The sequence below is a fragment of the Nerophis ophidion genome, linkage group LG24 (assembly GCF_033978795.1).
Source record: "Nerophis ophidion isolate RoL-2023_Sa linkage group LG24, RoL_Noph_v1.0, whole genome shotgun sequence".
In the NCBI taxonomy this organism is placed as follows: Eukaryota; Metazoa; Chordata; class Actinopteri; order Syngnathiformes; family Syngnathidae; genus Nerophis; species Nerophis ophidion.
This window is the reverse complement of record NC_084634.1, coordinates 37,143,465-37,154,941: the sequence shown is the minus strand read 5'-3', so window position 1 is coordinate 37,154,941 and position 11,477 is coordinate 37,143,465. Positions and strand designations below refer to the sequence as shown.

The 11,477-nt window shown below is 41.6% G+C and overlaps 1 protein-coding gene across 1 annotated transcript in view; it reads left to right on the top strand.

The window, feature by feature from the left end:
* Positions 1-1,251: 1,251 nt before the first annotated feature.
* parp1 (poly (ADP-ribose) polymerase 1) overlaps positions 1,252-11,477 on the top strand; it is a 34,050-nt gene continuing 23,824 nt past the window's right edge. The window contains exons 1-7 of the mRNA XM_061885764.1: positions 1,252-1,486; positions 3,617-3,782; positions 3,877-3,992; positions 5,905-6,119; positions 9,634-9,724; positions 9,817-9,933; positions 10,001-10,177. Coding sequence (XP_061741748.1) covers positions 1,364-1,486; positions 3,617-3,782; positions 3,877-3,992; positions 5,905-6,119; positions 9,634-9,724; positions 9,817-9,933; positions 10,001-10,177 — 1,005 coding nt within the window. The 5' untranslated portion in view covers positions 1,252-1,363. The remainder of the gene's footprint in view (positions 1,487-3,616; positions 3,783-3,876; positions 3,993-5,904; positions 6,120-9,633; positions 9,725-9,816; positions 9,934-10,000; positions 10,178-11,477) is intronic.

The following is an 11,477-nucleotide window of genomic DNA, read 5'->3' as shown; positions in this document are numbered from 1 at the left end:
GCCCGATCAGATTAGAGGCCTCTTGCAGAGCGTCACATTCCTGAGCCCAATAAACAAGTTTTGGTACCCAGTTCAAAGAACGCCATCTATTTAAACGAGTATAAGTAATTTTGCTATCACAATAGCAAATTACGAAGCCAGACAAACTGACGGGAGAAGGCAGGCTTAAATAACGACAGTGATTACAAAAACAGGTGTGCGACCGGAACATATATATATATATATATATATATATATATATCCATCCATTTCCTACCGCTTATTCCCTTTGGGGTCACGGAGGTCGCTGGTGCCTATCTCAGCTACAATCGGGCGGAAGGTGGTGTACACCCTGGACAAGTCATACATATATATATATATATATATATATATATATATATATATATATATATATATATATATATATGTATTTTATATATATATATATATATATCCATTTCCTACTGCTTGTCCCTTTTGGGGTCACGGGGGGTCGCTGGAGCCTATGTCAGCTGCATTATGTGTGTGTGAATGTTTTCTGTCTATCTGTGTTGGCCCTGTGATGAGGCGGCGACTTGTCCAGAGTGTACAACGCCTTCTGCCCGAATGCAACTGAGATAGGCTCCAGCACCCTCCGCGACCCCAAAGGATGAATAAGCGGTAGAAAATTGTATATATATATATATATATATATATATATATAAATATGTATATGTAACAACATTAGCAAATGTTTTCAATAGTTATAATTAGTGGAACTATATAAGACACATTTCATTGTTTCAATTACATTTATAATTTTTTACATATTTATTTAATAATTTCATTTTGTCTCATTTGGCCCGCCATAGGTTCTGTTCTCTGAACTCGATTAGTGCTGTCTGCAGCTGGAGCCGGTAATCTTTTAATCGTCTATTTATGACAGATGGGTCACCGAGGCGAAATTGTGAAACTAACATGACCGAGTTGTATTCATTCCCATTTGAAAGGTTTGAAAAAAAAAATTACATTTCAAAGACAAAAAGCCAAGCAAAATATTGATCACTGATCATAAAACAACAGCAATGAAAGTTGTTTTTAATTTTTATTATTCGGAATAATATAAGTATCTAAAAAGCGTTTAAATCGAGAATTTTGGGGAAATAATGTTTATGTTGAGTAATTATGACACTCTTTATATCTCAGAACACAAAACGTCATAAATGCAAAGCACACAGAGGAACAATTCTGGTTCCCCGTGTCGGTGTAAACCGAAAGTGGATCGGAGTGAGCCCTCCTGTCTCCGCCGGGATCGTCTGTGCGCCATACACGCGGGAGTCTGCGGCTCTGATTGTTGTCGCTTTGGTCGTCCTGGTGAAGTTTTGTCTCGTCGTCGAGCTTTGAAATGGCGGATTCCCAAGAAGATAAACTGTACAAAGCAGAATATGCCAAGAGCGGCCGTGCGTCGTGCAAGAAATGTAAAGAAAGCATCGAGAAAAACTCGCTGAGAATGGCCATCATGGTGCAGGTAAGAGCTAGCCAGCAAGCTAGCGTGACACCAGACTATTTGGCCTTTTTTGGACTATAAACTTGATACAACTCTACTTATGGCTTAATATTTACATGGATTAATTCGTGTAAAGGGAATATAAAGCCCTTGTTGGTGTTTATATGGCTGCCATGAATGATATGTCTCCATGTGTGTGTTGAACACTACGTTTTGTAGCACTTTGACATCAAAAGTTGACGATTCCAGTGTTTATATAAAGTAACCTATCCATCCATCCATTTCCTACCGCTTGTCCTGTTCGGGGTCGCCCGTATACTTAACCTTGAGACCTCAGAATTAAGGAGATATTCAAAAGGCCCGCTGTGGAGGGTGTATATGTATGTATGTATGTATGTCCATCCATCCATTTCCTACCGCTTATTCCCTTAGGGGTCGCTGGTGCCTATCTTAGTTACAATAGGGCGGAAGGCGGTGTACACCCTGGACAAGTCGCCACCTCATCGCAGGGCTAAAACAGATAGAAAGACAACATTCACACACTAGGGACCATTTAGTGTTGCAAATCAACCTATTTTAAATATTTAAAATCATCAGCCGGGAGGTTGGGTCTTGGGCGCAGTTGGGTGTTTTAGACAATGACCCTAAAAGGTATAGCATGTAAACGGGGCGGTATAGCTCGGTTGGTAGAGTGGCCGTGCCAGCAACTTGAGGATTGCAGGTTCGATTCCCGCTTCCGCCATCCTAGTCACTGCCGTTGTGTCCTTGGGCAAGACACTTTACCCACCTGCTCCCGGTGCCACCCACACTGGTTTAAATGTAACTTAGATATTGGGTATCACTATGTGAAGCACTTTGAGTCACTAGAGAAAAGCGCTATATAAATATAATTCACTTCACTAAACACACATCAAAAGTGGTAAAGGGGTCAGGCTAAAATGAAAGTTTTATAATTGCCTTCCCCAAGTCCTGACTTAAAGGGGAACATTATCACAATTTCAGACGGGTTGAAACCAATAAAAATCAGTTCCCAGTGGCTTATTTTATTTTTCGAAGATTTTTTCAAAATTTTACCCATCATGGAATATATCCCGAAAAAAGGCTTTAAAGTGCCTGCTTACTTCAGCAAGACAATGCCAAGCCAAATTCAGCACGTGTTACAACAGCGTGTACTTTCCTGGCCCGCCTGCAGTCCAGACCTGTCTCCCATCGAAAATGTGTTGCACATTATCCATCCATCCATCCATCCATCCATTTTCTACCGCTTATTCCCTTTTGGGATTGCGGGGGGCGCTGGCGCCTATCTCAGCTACAATCGGGCGGAAGGCGGGGTACACCCTGGACAAGTCGCCACCTCATCGCAAGGCCAACACAGATAGACAGACAACATTCACACTCACATTCACACACTAGGGCCAATTTAGTGTTGCCAATCAACCTATCCCCAGGTGCATGTCTTTGGAAGTGGGAGGAAGCCGGAGTACCCAGAGGGAACCCACGCATTCACGGGGAGGACATGCAAACTCCACACAGAAAGATCCCGAGCCTGGATTTGAACCCAGGACTGCAGGACCTTCGTTTTGTGAGACAGACACACTAACCCCTCTGCCACCGTGAAGCCTTATGAAGCGTAAAATACGACAGCGGAGACCCCGGACTGTTGAACGACTGAAGCTCTACGTAAAACAAGAATGGGAAAGAATTCCACTTTCAAAGTTTCAACAATTAGTTTCCTCAGTTCCCAAACGTTTGAGTGTTGTTAAAAGAAAAGGTGATGTAACACAGTGGTGAACATGCCCTTTCCCAACTACTTTGGCAGGTGTTGCAGACATGAAATTCTAAGTTAATTATTATTTGCAAAAAAAAAAAAAGTTTATGAGTTTGAACATCAAATATGTTGTCTTTGTAGCATATTCAACTCAATATGGGTTGAAAAGGATTTGCAAATCATTGTATTCTGTTTATATTTACATCTAACACAATTTCCCAACTCATATGGAAACGGGGTTTGTATTAACATTGCTGTATGTATACTTTTGACCCAGCATATTTGCTCACATTTTCCGTAGACCGATAATAAATCCATAAAAAAAGAACCCAACTTTCATGAATGTTAAACTTCCTAAACTCTGTTTGCTTATTCCTTGGCAGTCGCCAATGTTCGATGGCAAGGTCCCACATTGGCATCACTTCTCCTGCTTCTGGCTGAAAGCAGCAGCTCAGAGCCCCGCCGACATTGCCGGCTTTTCTGACCTCCGCTGGGAAGACCAGGAAAAGGTCAAGAGCGCCATTGATGGCGGCGGAGAAGCTACTGGAGGTTGGCGTCTCATTCTCCAAATTCTTCATGATTTCGTCAATTGTGTTTGGGTTTTTTTTTTGAGTCTGGATTTTTTTTATTTTATTTTTTTTAGGAAAAGGAGCACAGAAAGGTGGCAGTAAAGGAGAGAAGACGCTTAATGGCTTTGCGGTGGAATACGCCAAATCAAATCGTAGCACTTGCAAAGGTTGCAACTTGAAGATAGAAAAGGTTGGTGCACATTTGTTGTTATTTCACAGCGCGTTGTCCAGAAGAAGTAATGGAAATAGAAAGTCTGTTCCAGGGTGAACAACAAAAATAATTTTGGTGTTTCCTCCAGAAAATGTGTTACTTAAGGGGTGTCTCTCCAGGCAGATGGACCGGGGAATAGGGTGGGTGTAAAGATTGGTGTAACTCGGCCTGTCGCCATCACGCCTCCACCTTGTCGTTTTCCGCTCCATTTGCTGAATGGCGATATATGATTTTTACCTCGATATTTTTTCCTTTAAGTAAAAACAAAACAGTCCTAGTTACCTGTGATACTAAGTATGTTATTATTATGACTTAGTAAGTCACTATTTTGACTTAGTAATTTACTAAGTCAAAATAGTGACTTACTAAGTCAAAATAATGACTTACTAAGTCAAAATAATGACTTACTAAGTCAAATTGACTTACTGTAAGTAAGCGTTTGCAATAAGCGTTTGAAAAAAAGAGTTAAAAGTGGGGCCACATGATGACATATGCTCAACTCCATCCATCCATGCATCCATTTCCTACCGCTTATTCCCTTTGGGGCGCTGGTGCCTATCTCAGCTACAATCGGGCGGAAGGCGGGGTACACCCTGGACAAGTCGCCACCTCATCACAACTCATCATGCTTAATTTATTACAGCATTTGGGAAGCCTGTAGTTGATTTTTATCATGTAAATGTTTTATTTTTATCAACATGTGATAGCAGGGACCCTGCCATTCAAAAGTAGGCTGCTACATTACTAATGATTAATGTAGCTAGCTGAAAAAATAGTACAATGGCAATGGGCGAGACTATTAATGCCTGAACACCATGGAGTTCATGTAGGCTGTTACATTATTGTATTAGCTATCAGAGAGCTTCAGGAAAATCAGCTCAATCAACACAGAACAAGGTAAAGTGAAATAACTTAGTTGTTAACTTTAGGTCAATAATGTCAGTATTTCTCTCAGACAGACAGAGCTCTGCTGTCTGTAACACGCACACACCGCATAGTGAGCTAATGTTAAGCTGAAAGCTAATTAGCCTTCACCTCAAGGACTGCGGGCTGAGCTGAGCTGCCGCTTATGTTTTTAGAACTTCAGCGGGCTCATAGTGATGTTACTAGTAGTTGACTGGGAGGTGTTTAATTCTAATTTGGGGAGAGTCCGCTGCCTTATGCTTACCTGCCAAACACCTCACACCACCACAGGAGCACAGACTCCATATACAGCATATAAAAAATTGAATGAATGAAATTGGAAACAATACCACTGTTTTTAACGGTAAAATTCAAGCAAAGTTGTTTTTTTTAACGTAAAATCTTGTTTTAATGTTTTTTTGTTTCTTTTTTTTATGTTTTGATGTCTTACTGTATATGGAAAAACAGTACCAAGGTTGATTTTACGGTAAAAAAAAACAAACCTCAGTCTGCCGAATCTAACCGTAAAATCTATTGTAAATTTTACAGTCTACAATTTAAATGATCATTTGTTTTGAGATCATAAGTCAAGCAGATATTTAAGAACAATATTTATCTTTATTATAACAAAAAATTTGGGGGGAATACATAATACATATTTAGATTTTTATAATATTTAATTTTAAAAGAAATGCAATTGCATGCAGTGTATGATTTTTAATGTCAAAAGGAAAAAAACAAATATATTTAGTAATAAAAGATTAAGCATTTTATTGATGCATATTATTTCCAGGCTTTTGCGGGCCACATAAAATAATGTGACGGGCCAATTCCCCGGGCCTTGAATTTGACACCTGTGCTGTAATTGGTCTTTCATCCACTCCACCACATGAGAAAGTGCACGTCCTGTCGTGTGGGATACGTTGTGGTGATCTGCTCCTGTACATTTCTACATGTAAAAAAGAAACGCTGCCGTCCCCGCTCACAGGATCACATCCGCGTATCGAAGAAAGCGGTGGACCTAGAAAAGCCCCAGCTGGGCCTGATCGACCGCTGGTACCACACGGCGTGCTTCGTGGGGCGCAGGGAGGAGCTGGACTTCAAGCCCGAGTACAGCGGTGCTCAGCTGAAGGGCTTCAACGTGCTGCGCGCGGAGGACATGGATGAGCTTAAAAAGAGGCTCCCTGCAGTCAAATCAGAAGGGTGAGATGAATATTTTGAATTACGGTAGTTTATATTTTGTTTATACATTTTACTACCTGGGATTTCTGCCATCAAGGTTATGTTAAAGTGGCTTGTTTGTAAGTTTGCAGTTATCGATTATCAATCAATCAATGTTTATTTATATAGCCCCAAATCACAAATGTCTCAAAGGACTGCACAAATCATTACGACTACAACATCCTCGGAAGAACCCACAAAAGGGCAAGGAAAACTCACACCCAGTGGGCAGGGAGAATTCACATCCAGTGGGACGCCAGTGACAATGCTGACTATGAGAAACCTTGGAGAGGACCAATCAGATGTGGGCAACCCCCCCCCTCTAGGGGACCGAAAGCAATGGATGTCAAGCTGGTCTAACATGATACAGCCACGAGAGTTCAGTTCAAGCGGATCCAAGACAGCAGCGAGAGTCCCGTCCACAGGAAACCATCTCAAGCGGAGGCGGATCAGCAGCGTAGAGATGTCCCCCACCGATACAGGGGAGCGGTCCATCCTGGGTCTCGACTCTGGGCAGCCAGTACTTCATCCATGGTCATCGGACCGGACCCCCTCCACAAGGGAGGGGGGGGACATAGGAGAAAGAAAAGAAGCGGCAGATCAACTGGTCTAAAAAGGAGGTATATTTAAAGACTAGAGTATACAGATGAGTTTTAAGGTGAGACTTACATGCTTCTACTGAGGTAGCATCTTGAACTGTTACCGGGAGGGCATTCCAGAGTACTGGAGCCCGAACGGAAAACGCTCTATAGCCCGCAGACTTTTTTTGGGCTCTAGGAATCACTAATAAGCCGGAGTCCTTTGAACGCAGATTTCTTGCCGGGACATATGGTACAATACAATAGGCAAGATAGGATGGAGCTAGACCGTGTAGTATTTTATACGTAAGTAGTAAAACCTTAAAGTCACATCTTAAGGAATCAAGTAATCTACCGAATGATTTGTTGATTTAATCAAGTAATCAAATAAAAAAAAATGGCTTCATCGACTTTTTGAGAGAAAATTGTTCAAATAAGCAACGATTTTTGTACTGACCTCATTCTTTATTTTTATAAGTGCTCATATAACATTGAGGACAATTAAGATAATCACTATGTGTTACTTATATTTCAAAACATATAAGTTTAAAGCTGTTAAGCCTAAAACCTGGTCTTGTTAAAAAGTGTAAAAACGAAGCCAACAAAAAAAACTCTGAGCCAATTTAACAAATTAACACGTACATTTTTGAAAAGGTATTAACTGGGTGGAGGGGTGTTAGATTTTTGGACAAACAACTAGTCTGTAGATGCTACTATGTCGTCACCTGTTTGAATAAAACATTTGTTATGCAAGTCAAACATTTTTATGTTAAAATACTGAACAGATGTTTATTTGGATAAGGTAAACATATAGGTGCTGTTCATATTATTAGATTATCATGAAAAAGTTGATTTATTTCAGTAATTATATTCAGAACGTGAAACTTACATATTATATCAATTCATTACACACATAGAGATATATTTGAAATGTTTATTTCTTTAAATTTTGATGATTAGTACTGACAATTACTGAAAATCCCAAATTCAGTATATCAGAAAATTAGAATATTAGTTAGGACTAGTACCAAAAAATATTTTTTAGAAATGTGGGCCAACTGAAAAGTTTCAGCATGTACGGCAATCAATACTTAGTTGCAGCTCCTTTTGCCTGAATTGCTGCAGCAATACGGCGTAGCATGGAGTCCACCAGTCTGTTGCACTCCTCAGGTGTTATGAGAGCCCAGGTTGCTTTAATAAATGGGTTGTACTTGTATAGCGCTTTTCTACCTTCAAGGTACTCAAAGCTCTTTGACACTACTTCCACATTTACCCATTCACACACACATTCACACACTGATGGAGGGAGCTGCCATGCAAGGCGCCAACCAGCACCCATCAGGAGCAAGGGTGAAGTGACTTGCTCAGGACACAACGGACGTGACAAGGTTGGTTCTAGGTGGGATTTGAACCATTGACCCTCGGGTTGCGCGCGGCCACTCTTCCACTGCGCCACGCCGTCCCAATAGTGGCCTTCAGCTCTTCAGCATTGTTGGGTCTGGCATCTCGCAACTTCCGCTTCACAATACCCCATAGGTTTTCTGTGGGGTTAAGGTCAGGTGAGTTTGCAGGCCAATCAAGAACAGGGATACCATGGTCCTTAAACCAGGTACTGGTAGATTTAGCACTGTGTGCAGGTGCCAAGTCATGTTGGAAAATTAAATCTTCACCTCCATAAAATTGGTCCGCGGCAGGCAGCATAAAGTGTTGTAAAACTTCCTGGTAGACTGCTGCATTGACCCTAGACCTCAGGAAACACAGTGGACCAACACCAGCAGATGACATGGCACCCCAGACCATTACCGATTGTGGAAATTTGACACTGGACTTCAGGCAACGTGGATTCTGTGCCTCTCCTGTCTTCCTCCAGACTCTGGGACCTTGATTTCCAAAGGAGATACAAAATTTACTTTCATTTGAAAACATAACTTTGGACCACTCAGCAGCAGTCCAGTCCTTTTTGTCTTGAGCCTAGGCGAGACGCTTTTGACGTTGTCTCTTATTCTAGAGTGGCTTTACACAAGGAATGCAACAGCTGAAGTCCATATCTTGCATACGTCGGTGCGTGGCGGTTCTTGAAGCACTGACTCCAGCTGCAGTCCACTCTTTGTGGATCTCCCCCACATTTTTGAATCGGTTTTGTTTGACAATCCTCTCCAGGGTGCGGTTATCCCTCTTGCTAGTACACTTTTGGACACAGAGCTCTGGGAACATCCAACCTCTTTGGCAATTACCTTTTGTGTCTTGCCCTCCTTCTTTAAAGTATCAATGGTCATCTTTTGGACAAGTCAGCAGTCTTCCCCATGATTGTGTGTCATACAGAATCAAAACGAGAGACCATTTAAAGGCTTTTCCAGGTGTTTTGAGTTAGTTAGCTAATTAGAGTGTGGCACCAGGTGTCTTCAATATCTGACCTTTTCACCATATTCTAATTTTCTGAGATTTTGAATTTAGGGTTTTCATTGGTTGTCAGCTATAATCATCTCCTTTTTGGCAAAAAACACTTGAAATGTATCAGTCTGTTTGGAATGAATGTATACATTCTACAAGTTTGACTTTCTAAATGGAATTAATGAAATAAGTCAATTTTTGCATGATATTCTAATAATATGACCAGCACCTGTATGTTAAGGATTTTACCATAAATGTGTTTGATTTTGAGGCATTAAAAGCCACAAAACGCAAGGGGTCCATCAGACCCTCAAACGCTGGTTGAGTAACAACAATATGAACATTACACAAGGGGTTAACAGCGATAAAAAGGCGGGGGATTACTCTACCAGTTTCCTTTATTCTGGGGAGAATCTTCTCTTCTATCTCCTTTTTTGAAGATGAGTAAATGGTCCAGATCTGTACAAAACCTTATCTCCAAGCCTTTGTGGATTTTGGCCAAACGTCTTCACTCTCTTCCCTTTTAGAAAGCGCAAATGCGAAGAAGTGGATGGAGTCTCAAAGAAACAGAAGAAGGCAGATGAGGAGGAGAACAAAAAGTTGCAAGAGCAATTGAAGGTTACTTGGGTTTCAATCGGAATCAGTGCCGCATGTGTCCGACACACCTTTGTGGTTTTCTCCATCTGATTGTACTTTTTCTCTATCTACAGAACCAAAGCAAGCTGATATGGGGAATTAAAGACAAGCTGAGGAAGTTTTGTTCAACCAATGACATGGAGGAGCTTCTAATTGCCAATAGGCAAGAGGTTCCCTCAGGAGAAGCCAACGTAAGTGGACCTTAACGTAATCGTACCATTTGAAGTCAATCTTTTGTTAAACATTTATGATTGACAGGTGGTGGACATGTTGGCCGACGGCATGGCTTTTGGTGCTCTGGAGCCCTGCAAGCAGTGCTTCGGCCAGCTGGTGTTTAAGGAAGATTCTTATTACTGCAATGGGGACATCTCGGCTTGGACCAAATGCGTATACAAAACAACAAAGCCCACACGCAGTGACTGGGTCATGCCCAAGGTAGGTATTTGGTGGCCCTAACAAGACTTAGTTTGTGGTCCCATTTTGGTTTTTAATATTATCAGGGTTTGATTTTATAAATAAGTCTCAGACACGCGGCCCGCAAGACGTTATTTTGCGGCCCCCACCTTAATATGAAAGTTTAATGTTAGTGCGGCCCGCAAGTTTTATATGAATGGCGCTTGACAGCGTTGTGTGCGGAGCAGAAGGAATCTACAGTTGTGATCAAAATTATTCAACCCCCACACGATTTTGGTGTTTTAGTAAGTTGGACATTTATTCCGTATTTTGTTTATAGTCATATCAAATAAAGATGTGTCAAATAGACAAATGCAACTTAAATTGTAACACTGTATTTTACAAAATACCAAAAAAAGAATTTTTTCTTAATATCTCATTGACAAAATGATTCAACCCCCTAGTTCCATGCATCTTTAGTACTTAGTAGAACACCCTTTGGCAGTAATGACATCCTTCAAAGGTGATACATAACCGGACACAAGCTTCTTGCAAGCATCTACAGCTATTTTAGCCCATTCCTCTTGGGCAAAGGCCTCCAGTTCATTCATATTCTTGGGCTTGCGTGCTGCAACTGCCTTCTTCAAGTCCCACCACAGCTTTTCTAGAGGATTTAGGTCTGGCGACTGTGAAGGCCACTCCAGAGTCTTCCAGCCCTTCTTCTGCAACCACTCTGTTGTTGATTTGGAGGTACGCTTGGGATCCTTGTCCTGTTGGAAGGTCCAACGTCTCCCAAGCCTCAGCTTCGTCACTGACTTCATGACATTTGCAGCTAATATATCCTGGTAGGAAATATATTTCATAATGCCTTGAACGCGCTGGAGATTCCCGCTACCTGAGGCAGAGAAACAGCCCCAGAGCATGATTGACCCCCCACCATGCTTTACAGTAGGCAAGATGTTCTTCTCTTTGTAAGCTTAATTTTTTCTCCTCCAGACATAACGTTGATTCATAGGCCTGAAGATTTCCAGTTTTGTCTCATCACTCCATAGAACAGTTTCCCAAAACCTTTGGGGTTTGTCCAGATGATTTTTGGCATACTGTAGTCTATTTTTCTTGTACCTGGTAGTCAGTAGTGAGGTGCGCCTGGGAGTTCTGGTATGGAGGCCTTCATCTCGTAGTGCGCGCCTTATTGTCTGGGACGAAACCTGCGTTCCCCCCTCTGCAATGTCCTGTTGTAGTTCCTCAGCTGTTACCCGGGGGTTTTTCACCACACAGCATCCTCTTTCTACCACGCCCAGGTAGTGTTTCCACTGTGCCTTTAGCTTTAAACTTGCGAATT